General features: G+C 39.9%; 1 protein-coding gene across 7 annotated transcripts in view; it reads right to left on the bottom strand.

The window, feature by feature from the left end:
- SPECC1 (sperm antigen with calponin homology and coiled-coil domains 1) overlaps positions 1–21,006 on the bottom strand; it is a 100,484-nt gene that overhangs the window by 41,628 nt on the left and 37,850 nt on the right. For all 7 annotated transcript variants that reach the window (XM_080382689.1, XM_080382688.1, XM_080382690.1 and 4 more), the window contains one exon: positions 1,063–2,630. In XM_080382689.1, the coding sequence (XP_080238815.1) occupies positions 1,063–2,630 (1,568 nt within the window). The remainder of the gene's footprint in view (positions 1–1,062; positions 2,631–21,006) is intronic.

The following is a 21,006-nucleotide window of genomic DNA, read 5'->3' as shown; positions in this document are numbered from 1 at the left end:
GGTTTCCAAACCAAGCAATAAAACTTTGGTAGAGTCTGAGCACTCAGCAGTTTTTCATTTATTCTTCATAAACTGCAGCTCCAGCAAGCACTTGAGAGCTCCCTTGACTAACTATTTGCTGTGGTCACCTATTTAAGCTGAAAGGACATCTGGATTTTCCAAATCACTCAGATCATGGAGGTGCTTTTCTGGCAACACCCTCTTCTTCTGCAACCAGCCAATTTTACCATTCTTCTCGTGATCCATACAGGAAGGGCTGCACACACTGATCATCACTCTTTCTGCAACGGTGGGACATAATCACTGGTTTGTGCTTTATTAACACATGTTCTATGATGCCTCACATTGCTGCTCACTTCTGAACATCCAGGAACACACAGAAAATAGAAATAGTAACTGACTTAAGCTTGCTTGGAGCAAAGCTACAAACCAGTAAAAGAGGCAGAGAAAAATTGTTCTGAAATAAAATCACATTTTTGCCATGACTTTACGTATGCCAAAACAGAACACTTCTCAGCTTTGTAGAAATATTCTAGTTTTATGAAAATAATCTCATCTGGAGCTTGACCACGCACCATTAGTCATGCTGTTGTAAATACGTTTCTGAGCGTTAGCTCATGTCCTTGGTGTTCTCATGATCAATGATGCCTATTAGTTCACTACTAATTAATCATGATTAATTATTCGGAATTTAATATTTGCTGCTAACTACTCACACTCTTCTCTCTCCATCTGGATTACCAAGTGATTTTCACTACTATTTGTTCATATAATATCAAAGTAATTTTTTATTGGCCAGTTCCTTGCTCCAATTTTGATAAACACACTTCTATCTACTAAAACAGTAAGTTCTGCAGAAGATATTAGGGGAAATTAGTTTTGAATTTACAAACACAGCTATGCTAACAGTTATTCCTGTGAAAACATGTATATAGCAGCTTCCACTGAAAACTAATTCATGCAATTTAAATCCTGCAAACTTATAATCAGTGGCTCAACAATTACTTATTTATGGAAGGACATATAAATACCCATTATACTTTACAGCTGTTACTCCTTTACCTTAGACAGCAGACCCTGAACATGCTTCAGTTCACTGTTTGCCTTCAGCAGCTCTTGTTTAAGCTCAGTGCAAGATGCTTCTAACTGATCCTTTTCTGCATGGGCCACTTTCAGCATCTCTTGCACCTCAGAGTTGTCAGTAGTACATCCCATCACATTGATTTCTGCGGCCTTTTGTTTCTCACTCTCTAACTGGGTTTTGAGAGAGCCATTCTCAATTTTTAGACCTTCTAAGGCAACTTTGCAGTCCTCCAGAGTTTTTGTCACTGTGCTGTTGCTCTGCTGTTCCACTTCTACAAGTTTAAGCAGCTTCTCATTTTCTTCTCTCAGGCTTTTAATCACCTGCTGGGCATCTTGATGCTCCCGTTCTAAGCTTCGCAGGCTGCTGGTTAACTGTTGCTGAATGTTGAGCAATTTCTCTCTTTCAAATTGTGCTTTTTCAAGAACTTCTGCACATTTATGTTCCAGTTCAAGGACCTTCGCCTCCTGAGCTCTGCTCTCTTCATTCTTGGCTCGCTCTTGGAGAAGAGTCATTAGTTTCTCATTTTCTTGGCTCAGCTGTTCTGCTCTATCTCTATGTTGACAAAAGGATGTCTCCAGGAGAGCCTTCTCTTCCGCTAGCTTCTCATTTTCTGTTGTCAGCTCCTGCACCATTTGCTGTTGATCTGACAGCTCCTGCAAAGTGGCTTGTAGTTCTTCTGCTGTGCTGTGGTGATTCTCCTCCATTTTTTGTATTCTCTCTGTAAGCGATGCAACAGAAAGGTCACTAATATTGTTTGGAGAACTTCCTGTAGTGGAACATTTGGACCCTTTGAAGTGGTTGCTGTTGGAGGATGTTGGCCTGGAAGGTACATCTGCTATATGTTCAAAATCAGATGCATCGGGTGACAAGGAAGCTTTAGTTACGTCACTGCTGGAAGAACCCGAATTACGCAGCGCACCTCCATTCACATGCTGCCTGTGCTCATCCATTTCACCTCTCGACACATTTTTTGATGGGCTTCCAAAACTGGACTCTTGAGTAGTTGGGGTTGGGAGGCTGCTGTCACCTCCACTGCTTGTTGTGGTGTCTGAGAGAGGAGAGTTCTCTAGATAAAGCAGTTTCTCTTTCAAAACACGATTTTCTTCTCCCAGGCTAGCAAGCTCTTTTTGAAAAGTCCTGTTTTTTTCCTGAAGGGTCCGTATTAACGGATCAATGTCAACAGGTGATACGGTTTCTAAATTTTGGTTAGAAGCACCCATTCCTTCAACGTTAAGTGACCCTTTCTCTCTGCATTTCTTCAATTCACAACGGAGTTTGGTAATTTCAGAATCTTTCGTCTTAGCTTCTGCCAGGAGTTCTTTAACCTGAGATTCCAGAACGGCCTTGTCACCCGTTTCATTCTCTTGCTTGGACTTGCTAGTGGGGCGCACGTGTTTGGTAGGAGTTGGTGTACCAGAAGAGGTGGGGCTGGGTTGTGTTTTCCTAGTATTGGCTTGACCACGCAACACTGCTCTCTCTCTGGATACAGATGATGATATTTCCCGGGGTGCTGGAATCCCTGTGCGCTTTGCAGCTGAAACAGTTCCTTGAAGAGAAAGAGATGAGGCAAACTGAGTTAGTTCATAAAGAAAACAAGTCACATGACAACAACGCTAGAGCCTAGAGCAGTCTTGGAAAACACACCTGAGTGTTTGAATAGGTTTAGTCATGACTGAGTGTGTGGATTCATGTTTCAAAAGGCTCATATTATTTTGCATTTCTTCCTTTCACACCCCCTGCAAAGGAACAGTCTGCTGAACTTTTTCCCAGTGTAACAATGTTATATGTAGATTCTGCAATATAAGAACCACAACCCCCAATACCAGGATGTTAATTATTAAAAATAAAAAACCCCTTTACATTACTTTGTGAAATGCTGAGTTTAAACCCATTAATTTCTGGGTAAAAGTTCAGTACAAAGCTACCACCTTTGAAAACAATGTGTTTTTATCACGAGAATTTTATCACAGAAAACTAATGCATTTGGCATTATGGTCCTTTTATACAAATAATCATATAAAAGGTCTGAAACATTTATGCTGACTGCAGATTCAGTGAAATAAAAAACTCTCCTGGCACTTCTAACACCAAGACAACTGTGTTGCTGCAGCTTCTTCCAGACACAGGTGAAAAAATTTATCATGTTATAAATTCCCATCCTCTTATGAAGGAAGAATAAAAGGAGGTTAGAAAATTGATGCTGTTCTGTTTGGTGGTTGTTTTTTACTCCCCTCATCCCCAGCCAACTTAATACAAAGCATTATGTGATTACAAGGGAAATAAAGTTTCAGAGTTGCTGATCTTCATCTTCCAAAGGTCTCTTGGAATATGGGACCATGGGTACTGAAAAAACAGTAAGAGCCATCCTAACCCTTTAACAAGCTGGTTAAAGAAAAGAAACTGGTCCAAAGGGGAGGGATTGTATGCCACTACATTGCTATAAATTCAAGAAATTCCTGTTTTCCGGACCCTACTCAAAAGGAAAAGCCCTGAATTACAGAGCCATAAAGTTTTGGGATATAGTATAATAAAGAGATATTGTCTGATGTAGCCACATAAACAGGATGCAAGGGACAGTTATACAAACAGAAAAGGCTACTGAGCCCGTGTCTGCAATAAAAACAAGAATCCTTCCGGGGGGAAATCCTAGAATCAATTACATCTCCTCACTTTTGGGAGGCTCTCTTTGCTGATACATATGTGCAGGATTCACAGAAAATCGAAGGGCAGTTAAGGCCAAAGTGGGAACAGACTCCCTGCCTTACACAGCAAGCAGCTTCATAATCCTCCCAAAGAATTTTTCATATTGAGGAAATCTCGGTGCAGCTCACAGGGCAGTGAAGGGTTAATATTAACACCACCCAGTTTGCTCAGCATCTCTTTTGAAGAATGCACTAGGTTTATAAACCCCACACAAACAGGAGCCCCTCCTCCTCTCTCCCAAACAAACACACTCTGCAGCAGGCACAATAAACACCCGGAGACAAAGAGCAGCTGAAGAAAAGACCCCTGAACACAGAGGCGCTGTGCTGGGAGGAGAGCACAGAACGGGCTCTGTGATGGCAGGGGCACGATAAGGCCAGAGACAAAGGCTCCAGTGTTTATGGGAAGAGATAGCAGGGACAGTGAGCAGCCCACACAGCTTCATTTAGTCATCTACAGCTGGAGGAGCCAATATTTCAAGGCAGCTCCGGGCTCCCCAGTGAAAAGTGCAAGGCAAGCAGAGATGGGAGTTTTTCCACTGCAACTCAAATGGCTGCGGGTGCAACCCCAGACCTGAGAGCTCATTTCACTTGCCAGAGCTGAAGGGCCCAAGCTCGCTGCTCATCCCATTTCCTAACCCAAGGGCTCCCAGCTGCCAAGATCCAGCACCCATAAACCGTGTCCACACTGAGCTCTGCAGACAAGCAAAGCTTTTAGTGTCAATGCAGCTAACACCACAAGATGAAGGACAAGAGGAAAATTGAATGGACTGTGATGTTATGTGCTGCTCCAGCGGAAAAACATCAGCTCAGCACAGCTCCTCCTTGCTCAGAGGCAAAGGTTCGCGTGGGATGAACCCCAGGTGTCCGGGCAAGAGCGCACGAGGCCTTGTTTGAGTGCACCTCTTGAACATACCCTAGGACAAGTGTCCAGAGTAGAGAAGCAGCACACACGCAAGCCATAATCATACTACAGATTTAGAATGTAAAATATGCATTACAAATGGCCACAGATGTTATTCCATGGAGCCTAAGGGGTAGATTTAAAGCCTGTTACAACAGTAAAAAAAAAAAAACCCTTCAGATGGAATAAATGTCTAGGATGTAATAAGATTTTATGACAAACCAAGTGCCTCTTTTTTTATTCCGCCCCCCCCCCAATGACCAAACTAGTGCAATGGCATGACTGTCATCTGCTCAGTGCATGACTGTCATCTGCTCAGCACATGACTGGGTATCTAAGCAGTGGGTAGTGCTGACTGGTCAGTACTATACATGTTACTAGAAATGATGCTGCTGCGACACACTGGTACAGATTGCAGAGCACTGAGAAAACCACTTTTTCCTAAGTGAAATGTAGCACTTCTGGTATAGCAACACCAACGTCCTTCTAATTGTCACCAGATAACAACTGCAACGTGATCCTGAGCAATGGAAGACATATACAGAAGGATAACAATTAAGGATATTTAACCCGGATTATCTGTACTTCACCAGCTTGCCAATCAACGCAGGCTCATAGCTTACTCCATGTCCCATGTGTTTTGCAAGGCTCCATGCTCTGCTGACTTGCTTTGTCATAAATCACAAAGCATTTGCTATCCATCAGTAACCATTAACCAACCTGGTTTTTTTCATCACATAGAAGTGTGTACGTATTTTCCTCTCTCCACTCTCCAAAACAGTGCCATGCAATACTAAAAAGTCACAGAGCGCCCAGAAAAGAAGTAGTTCTTAACACTTACGCATGTTGATTACAAAGCACCAAAGCAAGTTAAGCACTATGCTAAAGACTATTTTATGGGCAACTCCCCCTCTGAATGACCTTGAAATTGAGCAGTGTAGCAGTTATAAATGCAACCACCAGCCCCACAGCCCGAGGCACCCACTATGCAGGAATTACATTTAGGGTTGTACAACGCATCCTGGTGACCTGATTAGCTCGGCACCCCACCTTGGTTACGGTCTGTAGGAGACTCTGGACAGACATGGGCCTTCCAAACTGCACAACCTAATCTAGAGTTGATTTACGCTGCTGCTTGAAGTGGCTGGAATCACAGGGAACTTCACTTCCTAGAAAGTGCTGTTTGTTTTGAGCAAGGAATAGAAAAACAAGCAGCCCTGCATCTCAAAGGAGACATTCCAGGAAAAAAAAAAACCCAAACCAACAACAAAAAACCCTAAGACATTACATACTTTTCTGTTTGGTCAAAATGGTGCTATGACACCTCATTATTAGCTTAACTATTCTCTTACCAGCTTTGAGCACAACCTCTTTCCCACTGTCCCACATATCCAAGCTCAGGCTACTTCTGACCAACAGTACATTTCTCATTCCCTTTGCACCATACCTAACCTCCCATTCTCCCAGTCCCACAGCCACTCCTGCTAATGGAATCGGCTTGTGTTCTCCCACTTCAGAAGAACAGGGAATTACTCCTGAATTACTCCACTGAGAGTTACTGTCTGAAAACCTGTTTTGCTCAGACTGAGGTCACTTCATCATCATGTTCCTTGCCCTGGAGCCCAGTAGGTCCTCCATTTTCAGTATCAGCCATGCTATTTGGGTTTGTGGGATTAAACCTTAACATGTATGCAGAGATTATAATTTTGAAAATGCTTTAAAATTAACAGCTATTCAACTCAAATCCTTTGAAACATGTAATTGCTAACTCTAAGTTACAAGACAGGGAAGCAGAATTGAAATGCCTCACCCAAGGTCACAGTAAGTCAGTAAGGATTAGGACCCTGGAGCTCCTGGCTGGCAGCCTGCTGTGCAGCTTTGTTTGCACCACTTTCTGCCAGGGAATACTCACTGACTTTCCACTGGCATCAAAAACAAAGTGGGACTTTAATGAGATAAAAGTTGACCTCTCATGATTATCTTTAGCCATTGTAATCCCATTTTCAGTACAGCTACAATGTTTTTCACAGAAGGAAGGGATCAGGATTACTCTTCAGTTTTTCCACATAATGATCTATTTTTGATCTAAGCCCTCAGCATCTGCCACATCAGCTCCCATAGGGACATCCACAACCAGAAGGAAATGGACTATGGAATGGAGAAACCCATTTTGCAAACCCCCAGGGTGGAACCCGTAGGACTGCTGTTCAGAAGTCAAGTCCATGCAGCATGGCTAATATAATTACAGTGATAGCAGGGTAAGGCAGAACAGGTGGCAAATGTTTTACCATAGTCACAGGGGGGACAGGCATAACATTTTGGAATGAAGATTCAGTAAGTTCATTTGCTTTCATACGCCGTGTGCTCTGAGATAGGACGTATCACTGTCTTCCCAGTAAAGCACTAGCCTTGAAATGACATTTATTTTACTCTAGTCTTAACCATGATTAACAGTTTGAATACCTGCTTCTCCAATCCCAGAACAGAGGGAAAATCTCAGTCGTGAACTGACTTCACTTGACCACAGAAGCACCTTTGGAAATGTTCTAATATCTGCCTTGAATCTATTTTTTTTAGAACTGGAGTCAATACAAGATTATTTGCCTCTGGCCTTTGAGCCATTTGTGTCCCACAACCTGCCCTTTTCTTAATCCTTCCCTCCATCAACATATTAATAACCCAAAGGTTAATGCCATGGGCTTCTGTTGATCCAGAGACCAAATTAACAGGGACTGTTCCATTTTGTACTTTCTTCCTAAATTTTAATCGTCACTACTCTTAAGCTAATAATGATAAACACACATTTTCTTCTTCAACACACTAAAAAGAGTCTGTGTTAGTAATTCATTCTTCCATAGTTTAAGTAGGTACCAAATCTCCTGCATTTAGAGTTCAGCTAGGTCATTTAAGCATGCGTACCACCGATTCATTTTGGAAAATATTTCAGTCATGTAAGACTAAAGCACTAAGACAGATGCATCTTTGGTGTGATGTTTTTAAACAATGGATAACTTATTTGAATTGCAAGGGCAGGATAACAAGAAATAAGAGAAAGCTATTCATAGCACCCTGCAACATTAAAATCATACGTTTCAAAAAGGCAAACTGTTGCCTGCAGACAAGATTGTATTCTCATGATTATCTGCTGCTCTAGGACTGCTACTTCTCTTCGTTCCAACTCCTGCATTTGCAACAGACCAGCTATTTCACTACCTTGTGTCTCTGCCATTGAGGGATGGCACCTCAAAAAGGGATAGTGAAACAAAAGAGTGCAATAAGAAATTATGGGCTAACTCCTAGCCTCCCTCCCAACAGAAGACCGATTCTTCCTTTGTTCTGGAATTCTGTTCCCACCTGCTAAGGTATTTTAATGAATTTTACCATCTGAACAGAACTCCCAGCCCTCAGAGGAAAAAATGATTCCTGCAATACCTGGAGGGAAAAGTTAGTATAAATCAAGTTGGCTGCAAGCATTTAAAAATAAATAAAATAAAAAAAAATTAAAAAAAAAGAGGATAGTATTAACAGCCCATGCTTGTATAGTAAATAAAGAGTTATTAAGCCTCCCCACACAATTTTACATTGCTCTATCACATGTGGTTTTGCTGAAATGGGTTCTTATCAGTTTTGGTTTTCGGGTTATCCTCTGGCTGTGACTTCAGTAGATCCTGGACTCAGCATGAGTGCACTTACTCAGGCTTTGCCAAGGTCTTGCTGAGGATCCACAGCAGCTTTGGTAACATACAGCAACAGAGAGGTAATGCAGGCATATACTCATACATGCTGTTTTGGTTGTGTAAGGTCCTATTACTATTTTTATCCAACTTTGAGTTTCTTATCCAAAAATAACCTTAATCCCACCTGATTTACAACTAGTGTAGGAAGCCAAAATACAGATGTCTAGTCCCATTTCAGGTGCCCCTTAGGTATATTTAAAATACCTTCAGTGAGCTGAAAGATTTGACAGCACCTGTGGAAGACCTGTCCTCTGCTCAAACTGGGATGTTTAAAGATGTCTAGAATGCCACTAGACATTGAATTGAACAGTCCGACTTTCACAACAGATTTACAAGCTGGTGTTACAAGCCAGGTAATAGGAGCTTTTATGTGCCATTTTCAAAATTACTCTGGTACCAAAGTACCACTTAGGTGATTTCCAGTCACACAATGAACAACTTAACACAATGCATTAATATAACTTCATAACATCATTTATCTGAATTTAGTCACAGCCAAATCAGAAAAGATGGTATTAGCTTGGAGCCATTGCACACTCTGTTGACTCCCTACAATAAAGGGGTGTATGTTACAGGGAGCCTAGCCACAGCTTCTGTCTTCTTTTGTCAACTCAGAGTCAAGTTTTCAAGAACCTAATTAACTTGGTGTTTAAAATCCATTCTCCAAATATGGCTAAGCCAGTAAGAGCTCAAAGCTTAACTGAAAGCCCAGGGGACTTGGCAGATCACTTTCACCCTGCTCCAGCATTGATCCCGAGATTGATATTGACACCGATTAAGACTGAACTAGGCATGTCTTTTGGGAAATGATGATTATACAACACAGTAGAAGGATCACTGTATATTTGACTCTTTTGAAATACTTTTTTCACTAAAATATTTCAGGTTTGGATGCATTGGAATCCTTTTTCCCCTGCCCTTTCCCCCACCCCCTTTCTAAGCAAATGAAACAGTTAAAAAACAAACTTCCCTGCTAACCAGAAATCTTCTGATACCCTAGTTAACAGGAAACAGACACATTTCATGGTGGCATAAGAAAAAGCACAACATAACTAGTGAAAACTAGGACAGATAAACCAGCAACCCTTACCTGTGCTTCTGTGCTCTTTCACACAGATACCTACACAGAGGCAAAATCCCTACACATGTTCTGCCACACTGTTTAGCATCCTTAGAGGTTTAAGGATAGCAGTGTTAACAGCAAGACAGCTTGATAACACTACTGAACAGATGCACATAACTAATTCAACTCATGAAGAAGATGCAAATTAGTTCTAAGTGCTTCTTGGAGGTTAGAACAAGAGTGGGACTGGATGCAGAAAGCCAGATTTTAGAAGTATAGGTGTCAAGAGACACAGATCAGCACCTACTGTTAATTTTCAAAACAGCCTAAGCTGTTTAGAGCTTCATATTTGACAGTGAAATGTCTAAAACTTCTAGTCCACCATCAGCTTTGGTAAAAGTCAGGCTAAAGAATGACACTATTATACTATGACAAACAGTTATGGCTTGATCTGCTTGATACACAAAAGGAATGAGCTGAATGGGTTAGCTGTCAGCCTTTTTTAGTGACCACAGTGCTGGATACTCCTTTGGATAATCCTCAATAACTCAGAAAAGCATACTATTTTCCACCCCTTTTAGGGTGGTCCTGCAGAAAGACAATGCACTCTGCTACCTGGTCTTTATGCAACAGCAAACAAAGCAAACCTAGGTTTGGCCAGTCATGTTTCTCCTGAAATTAGTCTGTTTACAGAGTATTAGTCATAGAGCCAACACCTTTACAGGTCAGCAACTCCTTGGGAAGGTTCACTTGGACTCCACCTCACTTTAAAAAAAGACAAGGAGATGGCTGCAGAACAACAAAGGTGGTTTTGATAATCTAGCACTAATTATATAGAAGCATCTGCTCAAATAGGGCCTTCTACTCACTTAGCTAGCAAACACTGAGACTGAAAAGTAATTATAACATGAACTGTTTTCTTCTGAAGAATTTTAATGGCCTGTTGGACTGTCTGACTACACTCCCTGTGGAACAGGTACCATACCCAACAGGTGGAAAAAGCTAAAAGACTTAATGCAAAGATTTTGATCTATGTAATCATTGTGGACAGCGTAGGGAAGCAACTCACATACTGATATTTGACACAAAGGAAAAGAGTAAGAGACCAAAGAAAGGGAAATAAAAACTATATTACAAAGCATTAAGAAACAACAGATTCCTGTATTTGAGAAGTTACACTACCAGAGGTTTGACAGAAAAAGCAGCAATAAGCATCTTGATCTGAGCATTTCCTAATTAAAGACTACAAAGACCACTGACATTAGAGCTGAACACTTCGTACAGGCTGGCTTATTTTTTAATTACAAGATAAAAATCTAGAGATCTGGGGTGCAAGAACCACATGAAAAAAGGCACTATTTTGGTAACTCAAACACTAAGTCATGACAAATCTACTTGTCATCAATTTAAATCTGCAGATGAACTACTAGTAGGACATTCTTTTGAAGGGTGGCCACTAGAAGAGACTCTCCCATGGTAGGAATGTAACCCAATAGGAGAAACAAATTCATATTTGAAGCATCTCCATTTAGTTCAAATTTTAGCATCAAAACCAAGCAAAAACGTACAGATGGGCTGCCCAGTACTCTTCGAATCCACAAAAGGCTCCATTTACAGTGTCCCCTTCAGTAAATTACACAGTGGTTTTAGAAGAGAAGGTAGCAGGACAATCTCTGCTGCACAATTAAGGATTTTCTTAAAAATCACAAATATTTTATTTTCAGCTTGTTGCATTCACCCTGATCAATAACTCTGTTGTCTTGTTCCTTCTTCCATAGAAAGTCACATTTAACTCTTCTAAAAAGTGCTAAAATCCAAATAGATCAGCTCTTCTCAGTGTCTGGTGGTTTCTAGGTCTTAGCACAACCACAACAAGAACTGAAGCTCAAGTTCGCATTGTCACAGCTCAATGCTATTACAGTGGAAACAAGGTCGCATTCAGAAGGTAAATGAGATGAGATCTGATAAAAATCCTGTTCAAAAAGTCTCACTGTGAATTTTGGCCGACTTTCTTTCCTCTTTATGGGCCTGTTCTCATACAATTCCTCTCTAAGTAACAGCAGGAGTAGTCAAAATCTCTTTACCCTGAGAGACATGCCAGTGTCCATACAAAAGAGTTCCTCCAAACATTTCTTAGACTATTTACTTCGGTTTTCTGAAGGTTTTTTAAGTCTTAAATGAAGACTCAAGCTTGGATAAGCCTGTCTTGAATACAATACAGTTTTGTACCCAGTACAAAAACAGTACAGGTTGTACTGTAAGAGGAAAGTTGCTCAGAAGTCTAAAGACCAGAGATACATCTGTAAAGTACACTAGCAAGGCTAAGAGTAGGCAAGAATTGTTCTATGCGTATGTATCCTTAGCTAGCATACCCAGTCTTTGCTTTTACAAATAAAATTCCCTTTCAAATCTGTTCAAGAGCCAAGAAGCATCCAAGGAGCTTCACTGTGCCATAAGCCTCTGGCACCAAGAGAATCACAAGGGTACCACTGCATTCACCACTGAAATGAGGCATACAAAAAAAAAAAAAAAAAAAAAAGAAAAAGATAAACCAAACAACGTACACCATCTCTGCCAATGCAGGTGTAGATTACAAGTGTAACTGTGATCTACCATTGCACTGCTTCGGATTTCTAGCGTACCCAGCAACCTGGCATAACAAACATTGAGACATCCAATCAAATGCTCAGCAAATGTTCAGAGAAACTCTATATCATACAATTACTGGTATGTCCCCCCCAGGAAACTCAAGCCTACTTTTTTGGGAACTGTTAATATCAGTGGGCCTGCCAAAAATTTTAGTCACCTGTAAACTATACTCCTTATCTACCCCCAACAAAACAATGACTAAAACTTTCTGTATGTAGCATTATTCCAAAATTAATCTGGTAGAAGTTACAGAAATCCAGAATTTTCCTTTATTTTAAAATATAGTCAACCTGACTTTCTACTTCTTTTTATTCAATGTTAGAACTTTCACAACCATCATAACTCATGATTAAAAAATTATAATTTTTTTATTCCTTAAGAGGGCCTTGATCCTATATAGTTGTGACATTAGTACACCAAAATTATAGGGATTTATGTACCGTGACACTTCCTGATTTTGTTTTGGAACATTTCCTGCCTATGCACCTGTCAAAACAAGATGAAATCAGGTATAATCATACCTACAGAAAAAAGAATTTTAAGCCAAAGTATTTTATTATTTTTTTTTTTTAAGACAAATGTTCAAAAAAACACACCAAGAAAAATATCCATAAATGTGAATCTTTCCATGAATGGAGGCAAAACCTCTGGTGTTTCATTGAAGTAAGGTATTCTTTGGTTAAGTTTGGGGTTTCCCTTGTTTTCCTACCTGCTACTTTTGAGAATTCTGGTGTCCAGAAGGTGGTTAGCAACAGCTTTGGGGCACATCCTTGAAGTTTACTAACACTTCTCCCAGGAAGGCACTTTTCAGAGAAAGCAATGGCTTTACTCTGAGTTAAAGGTAAAAAATGAATTTCTCAACTCCTATGTCTGGTACTAGCCCTATTCCTGAGATAAATGACCACTAGCTGCAGTAAGAACCCCAGGATTTTCCTTAATTCTAGCTTGCAAAAAAGTAGATAATTCTCTTCAGCTCAGAAACAGCCTTCCAGCTAATCTAGCCCAGAAGTTTGTCATTCAGCTATTACTGGGTTAACAGTAGTGACTAGACAGCTGTACTTCCATTTCTAGAAAATGTATCGTACTAGATAGAATGTCAGTGTTAAGTGTTTTGAGAAGCACAGAAAATTAAAAAGCAAAGAAACAAAAACCCAACCCTAAATCTAACCATATAAATTCAGTTCATAATGGTCATCATAGCGTAGATACATCGTCCACATACAATGCATATACAATAGCTGTCACAACTGGACATTAACATCTGATCTGTGGCTGGAAGTCAATAAAGAAGAGTTACCTAAAACCTCCTGATCCAAGAATCCGATAGGAAAGTGAAAAGAACACTGCTCCTTCCAGACAAGTCAGATGCTATAGATCACTCCTGTAAGCTACTAAAATCTACCTGCATCTATATAAGCACAATGGGCAACAAAAAAGCAATTTTAAGTGGGGAAATGCTTAATATCAACATTTTCACTATTAGAAGGCTAATTTATTCAACCTGTTTATTTAACTGTTGATGAGACCATGCTGTGAATTGCATCATGGATCTGATTTGGCTATAAAAATATCTGCATGGGGGTTCTGTCCCCCATTTCGCTTTCTTTGTTAAAGGCAGATCCTGATCTAATTTACTGTCCTTCCCATAAACACTTCAGTATGTACCACTGAGGGAGCAGCGGAGAAATGGAGCAGCAGAAAATGCCTTTACACAGCACTGCTGTTGAATGCTTTGTATTAGGAAACCATGACCTGAACCCTCCAGTTCAGGAATGCTGCCCCACACTCGGCCAAAAGCCCAGGGCTGACTGAGCCAAAATAACTTATTTCCTCATGAATTCTCAAACCCTGCTAATCCAGAAAGAGTAGGGAAAAAAAGGGATCAAAAATGGAAACATGAAAGGAGGTTTGTCCTCCTCCCCTAAAATGGAGGGGGGAGTTTTAAAACTTAAAAGCTGGAGGCCTTTTTTTTTTTGTTTGCTTAATGCTTAATAACCAGTATGCATTGCATTGGTATTACAACTGCCTTTTGTTTACTAAAATGTGATGACCACATAATAAACCCAGTTTTATTGTCACTTCCAGCCTGCTTCAGTGAGGGGGTGGGGGAAAGGACTGCAATTTAGTCTCCACAGCTCATCCATAGCTTTAGCTCAGCCTAGTATGGCAATAAAGGGATCCAGCTAGCACCATCCTGAAGAGCTGATAAGAACTGGGCTGAAATCATTAAAACTATCAACACAGGATGAGATGCATAAAGAAATGAGACAGAAGGGGAGAAAGGAAGACATCTCATAACATAATGAGATATTTATCTATAAAAAGTTGCCCACTTCAAAGCAGGAAGAGCTTCAACTCCTTGGTTACAAAAAAAAAAAAAAAAAAAAGGAGCTTTTAATTAAAAGATCAGTCAAAGATTTTCCACAGTCTAGCAGCCTCAAAGAAACTATGTGTGGAGGAGGCTGAGAGTAATTTTAGCATGATTAGTCCATTCTTTAAACTCAACAAGGTTTTATGAAAGCAGCATTTCTCAAGACCTAGAAGATAAGGATGGTGGAAATATCCTCAGCCCCTCAAAGAACACTCTCTTCCCTTTTGATGCCTCCATCCTCAGCAGCTTTTGCTCAGGAAAAGCCTGGAGAAATACTATCAGAGCTTTGTGCCTCCCACCTTGGGGCACAAGTGTAAGTCTAAGACCAATGGATAATCAAATGGATACTTAGCTTTGGGTTAAGCAAAGTTACTGCCAGATACTATAGGAGGCCTGAAAAAACAATATGAATTATTTCTGTACATTGCTTTAGCCAGCTGAAAACAGGCTGTCTTCTGCACGCAACTTTCTACTACATGAAGGTTTAAAAACTCCTCTACTTTTTTGGAGCACTCTTTCCATTCAAGGAACGATACTTGCAGTTGGGGATAGATGTGACACCACTGCCTTATCCCTTTCAGCATCAGCACACCAGCATTATGACTGATGTTACATGTTCTTGGGAACTAAAACCCACTTTTGTTTGGGCATGTAATTCTTTTATGCTTTTTTTGTTTGTTTTCTTGAACAAGTAAAATATTCTTTTTTCTACAGGCTGCAACTTAGCAACTATTGTATCACATTGCAGATGGATAACATCAGGGCTATTGCACTCTCGGCAAGCTGGTGATGTGAGCTTTCTCCGAGCAGAGAAAACCAGTCCCTGCAAGGACTAGTGTTCAATGGAAACCCAGTCTCATCCCCTCTTACCAGCTGTTAATTGTGACTAATGGACCTTGCTACTAAGCTGGTTCTGTTCTTCACAAGCATAGGGAATCACCTCTACTTTATTTCAAGAATCATATGTTTAGATATACTTTTGAAGGTCTTTCTCTCCCCTGTCTTGAAGGGAACTAGGTTCCTGCCAACAAATTTATCATTATCTAGACCCTTTTAGGAAAAACAAACATAATTACATGGTATTACAAGGATTTCTACACCTTCAGTGTAAATGCTACGATGTCAAAATCCAGAAGACCTTTAGAGTGTGAAAAACACAACACAATATCCTCCAGGTGCAGGGAAGAAACCATCTTTGCATTACTTTGCTCATATTAAACAGCTTTCTATCATTAGTACAGGATGGGATTTCTTCAGTCGGTTGGACTGGTCAGAGACAGTTCAAACAGTGATGATCAGGAAGACAGCATGCTCCGTTTTCACCATTTTTCTCTATGGCATTTCAAAAGCATCACCTTGGTGTGTTCATGTTTGCTTTACATAATCCTGTTAAAACAGCAGTGTATTAAGATGCTTTTGCACAAACCTATCTAAAGGAAACCATTAAGATAAAAGGTAAAATGACCCTTTTACCTGTAAAAAGGTAAACAGGTCAAAATTAAAAGGTTGTCTTTTTTTGAAGTAGCCTTTATATTTTCAGATATCATCCTAGTTTAGAAATGGGGCAGATCATTGAAAGCAATCAAAACATAACTAATCACCATACAGCAAATAATCCTGAATACTGGTCACCAGTCCATAACACCGAAATGCAAAAGGAAGGTCAAGGATAAACCACATTCCAGTACAGGAAGAAAGAACAGTCAGCCAACATTAGTACGTCAAACAACTAACTGCACCCTGTCCCTAAAGCCCCTTTCCATACATTGGTAAGTATGACTTCAGTGAGGTTACTGGTAAAAGTCTTACTTGCTTCACTAGCATCCTGCTTTCACTGATGATTTTTAACAGCACCAAAGCATCCATCAGGACAGGAATATGACAGGAAAATAACTGCTTACAGGACGTGGACACATTTCCTTAGTCCCTAATATTTTTGCTAAGCAAATGAACAAATTCCAATCAAGATAAAAACTACACAGTTCTTTCATCTTGGTAACAAATAGAAAATTATATATACTTGTTTCAGCCAACACAACTCCTATGCGTGCTCAGAACTGGACTCTGCAAACTCCTGTTAGCCTTACATTTTCCCAAGGGTATATTTTTCCAGTTGTCAAAATCAAATATTCCTGCAAGAACTTTAAATGTAAATTTTGCTGTTAACAAAAATATAGAGCTTCTTTGCTGTGTGCTACACAGACTGATTAAAAAGGCAGAAAATTGCAGTTCTGATATAATTCTATAGCCTGAGAGAACTGACTGATAAGCACAGATCACACAGGGACAGAGCACTTTACCTCAGAGCATACAATCCATATATATTGATGCTTATGGAAAAACATTACTGCTCCATGAAATACAATAGATGGAACATTCCAAAAGAGATCTGTGAACACATCTACTTTGGATTACAGGAAGAAAAAAGTTGATGCATGGAAAAATCTAGCAGTGTCTATTATTACCAGAGATCCTCAGTTTTAAATAATCTTTAATCATCATGCTCAAATTGCTTGGAGATACAGCACTGGAAAGTATAAAAAAATAATGAAAGTATCAAAGATTTGTCAACCTGCTAGTGGCAGTCTGCAAGAATCACAGAAAAATCAAATTAAGTCCTCTGAGCAATACAGTGCCAATTAAATCAGAGAAGTACTTTGCTTCAGTTCTACAATTTCATGTTGCTCTGGAAGCTACATTTCCCATGGAAATCGGGAGATTTTATAAGAGTAAATTAATAAAATAGAGGAGGAACCGAAGAAAGAAAATATAAAAGAAATTACTTTGCTGAAATACTAGTAGGAGCTCCAAAACACAGGGCTGCTTCTGAACAAACTCTTGAATACCTCCAGGGCTCTGGAAGGTTTTGATGGGAAGACTAAGGTGCAATACTTGCTCAAATCTCTTTGGCTAGTCTTGTAACTTTAAGATCCTTAGGAGCCAAGTATAACCCCAAACAAAAAGTAGTAAGCTTTACTTTTTCTCCAAGGCCAGCATTAATACCTTTCACACTTTTCCCTCATTCAAGTCATTTAATACTCTGCCAGAATACACACAATCACAGCCATCCACTGGCTGTTTCCTTATCACTCTGCCACTGTCAAGGCAATTGCAGCACATTAAACTAATAAAACAATCGTCAAGAAACTTAGCTTTTACATTTACTATCACACTAGTGCTACTATTCATAGATCCTAAACCACCACCAGCACTGGGGCAAAAGTATAGTCTGCAGAGCTCTAATCATAGGACAAGCTCTTGCTGACCAGCTCGTTCAGTTAGATTCCCAGCAGAAGCTCCCTGTCTTCGTCCAAGAATGGCTTTAATTTTCATCAACAAAACAATCTAACACAAATCAAAATGCATAAACCACATCCTGCTGCCTGCCATGCCCTAAAAGTTCTCCTTGTAAAAGCTTTGGTCCTGCCCACAGAGAAAGTACTCCCACTCAGCACATCCTCCCAGCCAACACTGAAGACTGTTGTAGAGGCCCTTGCCTTAAGATAGGAGAACTTATTGAAGATTTCTTCCATTAATTTAGTATTCGTTGACCTCTCATCTTGGGATCAGGGGACCTCAGATTATCACTTAACTCTGCCTCAAACAGATAATTTCAGAGGCAGCAAGTTACTCACACTCATGACTAAATTCCTCTAGGAGGCCAGTCCAAATTGTGACATAGTCTCTTGGCTGTACTCATTTCACTGGCCGGCAGAGCAGAAGACTACTGCCATTTGACATCTGTTTGTCGGTATTTCTGAAATGATTTAATAATGTCAGTCCAGTCAAGTCATATCACAAGACTAATCAACAGAGCTGGCCCTAACTGGCCTTGGAAGAGAAGCTTAAGTCAAGTAAAAATTACCCTCCAGGGGAAAATAAACTTCTTCAATACCAGTTTAATCAGCAGTGTGTTACTACTCTGAAGAATGAGAGCATTTGTAAAACCCCCATGCAGGAATGACTCGTGGGAGGAAGAGGTGACTAAGAAATTAAACTATCCACTGGAGAGCAAATTGTGGTTTGTTGGCTCCACTGGGAAGAAAAGGTCTACGGCTCACTGCCCAAGCTCGAAGAGGACATGACTTGCTGTCGGTATTTCCATGAAAGCTGTTATGTGATTCATTAGCTTGCTGGCCCCTCTTTCCTCCCTCCCTTCCCCCCACATCATCATTAAACTCATCTGTTCTCTTGAGCTCTTGCTTGGCAGAAATGGTATGCTGACATATAACAGAGTTAAAATGAATGGCTCCCATGTTTAGAAGAAAGGAAGAGAAGCAGATGAAAGAGACTAAAGAGTACCCAGAAATGATCTGACTACAAAACCCAAGAAAAACAGAAATCACAAGAAATAATACATTTCTACAACAAGCTTTATCTTGAAAGTCTTGTATATTTTACGAACTATGTTATCCTACACTGAAAAATCCCTTCCTCAAATATAAAATGAAGCCACCCCTAGGCCAGGACAAAACAGACATAAGAAAACAGATCAATATTGGCTTAGCGTATGCCCTGACATTATATCCTCATCCAAGCCATGTAAGCATGTTTTACAAATAAGCACAGTCCCAAAAACAGTCTAACCCTTGGATAACCCCACCCATCACCTTGTTCCAACTAGAGAAGTTAACATTTCCCATTCAACTGGTTCTTTCAGGAAAGTTTTTGTATGTATTGAGTCATTTTTTCCACCTCTTTCCAAAGACATTTAACATCGAATCACCTGCAGATGTTTACAGGATAAACAAAACCCCACCATCACCGTGTCAACCAATGTCAAAAAAATCTTAGCACTCCTGTTCAAAAACACAGGCTGCCTCACTGTTTCCACAGCAAACTAATGTTTGAAAGGCTTTCTCTCAATAAATACAGTGCACTGGATAACACTGTACAACTCCCATGAAATGTTCCAACTATTTCACAGGTGTTCTGGCCCGCGTTTGTATATACTAATGCTTCCTTTAGCTTGGGGTAGCCAGTTTCAAAAGCAGAAAACTCTACCGACGAACTGCAGCAACATTCACTATTGTTTTACATCCTCTTCTGTACTATTTTATGGCTGTTTTCATTCTAAAACCTCCACATGCTTTATAAATATGAATATTCAGAGCACTTAGGTGTAGCAGGAAAAGTGACCACTTGCAAGTGGCAGAGTTTTGGCAAACAAGTGATGCAAGCTTAGGTCACACACCACAAAACAAAAGTTCTTACAAATTATTGTAAAACTAGTTTAAAACTTTAAATGAGAAGTCAGGAAACACCTATAGAATCTAATATGATTGCAAGCAATCTCCTCACATCCTTTCCAGATGCTCTTATACTCTCAGCAACATGTAGATTAACTTAAAAAAGATGATACTGCGTGGTTACAGAGCCTTGTAAATTGTCTGTTTAAAACATACCTATTAGACACCAGCAATGGATTACTTAGCAAGAAAGATGCCACGTAGGCTGTCTCCCCTTTCTCTGTGTTCACGTATCCACAATCCCTTCCTCAACTAGTTCCATTTCTTTCCAATTTCCCTGCATTAACATGTTAACTTCAAACTGCTCAGCTTGGGGGCATTAATTTCCTTCCTGTTCCTTGACAGCACTGACCAGCCCACCCAGAACTAGGGGTTATTACAGCAGTATCTTTATATCCCGAATCTTGATTGTTAGGATCACTCACATGGGCACTGTCAGATTCTGAAAATGGTGCTTCTGGGACCTGTATTGCTTTATTTAGTTTTGAAACTAAAATATATCTTTGTCATAGAACTGCAGCTTTGTTAGCTAAAACCTATGCATTCCTATGTCCTGTTATTTCTATTTACACTTAACAGGAAAATCTGTTAAAGTACATCATGCTCTCATTAGTATATGAAAATAAGTGTTTTACTTTAGGTTATAACCTATATCATAGAAGAGGCATTTTAAGGGCTTCCATGTCCAGTGACCCCAATAGGAGGAAGTGTTTTAAAAATCTGTCCCCAGTGCCACAATATGGTAAGTTTGGGGTGAAAGACTTACACATGAACCATACAGTGCCCATAAAATTTCCTGAAAAGAAAAATAAGCAAAATGACCCTGAATATTATGCTTAGGGAAACAGGTCAGGATTTGATTGTCTGTAATTAAAGGTGGCTCATAAGCTACATCAATAAAGAGGCCTATTCCTGGGTTTTATTTTGTTTTTTCCAAAAGGACCAGACTTCGAGTACTAGTTGTTCAAGATGTAGGTATGGCTAAATAAGAGTTGAATTAAGTTCACCCAAGCAGAAAAAAAGCCCAACATAGATACTTCCATGCATCGCATTCTAATGTGAAAAACAAGTTTTTGCATCCTAGTTGTCAGCAAGTCAACACAAATTCTGCTTCAGATGTCTCGATATTATCCTCTGACTTCCAAAGCCAGAGCACTCACACAACAAGGAATATGTTGTCAGAATTTATTTTGTCAGCAGGAATGTTCCTGACATTTTTTTCACAATTAAACAGTTTTAAGCATGTA

This window comes from Falco punctatus, assembly GCF_963210335.1.
Source record: "Falco punctatus genome assembly, chromosome: 1".
Classification (NCBI taxonomy): Eukaryota; Metazoa; Chordata; class Aves; order Falconiformes; family Falconidae; genus Falco; species Falco punctatus.
Note: the sequence above shows the minus strand (reverse complement) of the source record. Positions and strands in the feature narration are given on the sequence as shown.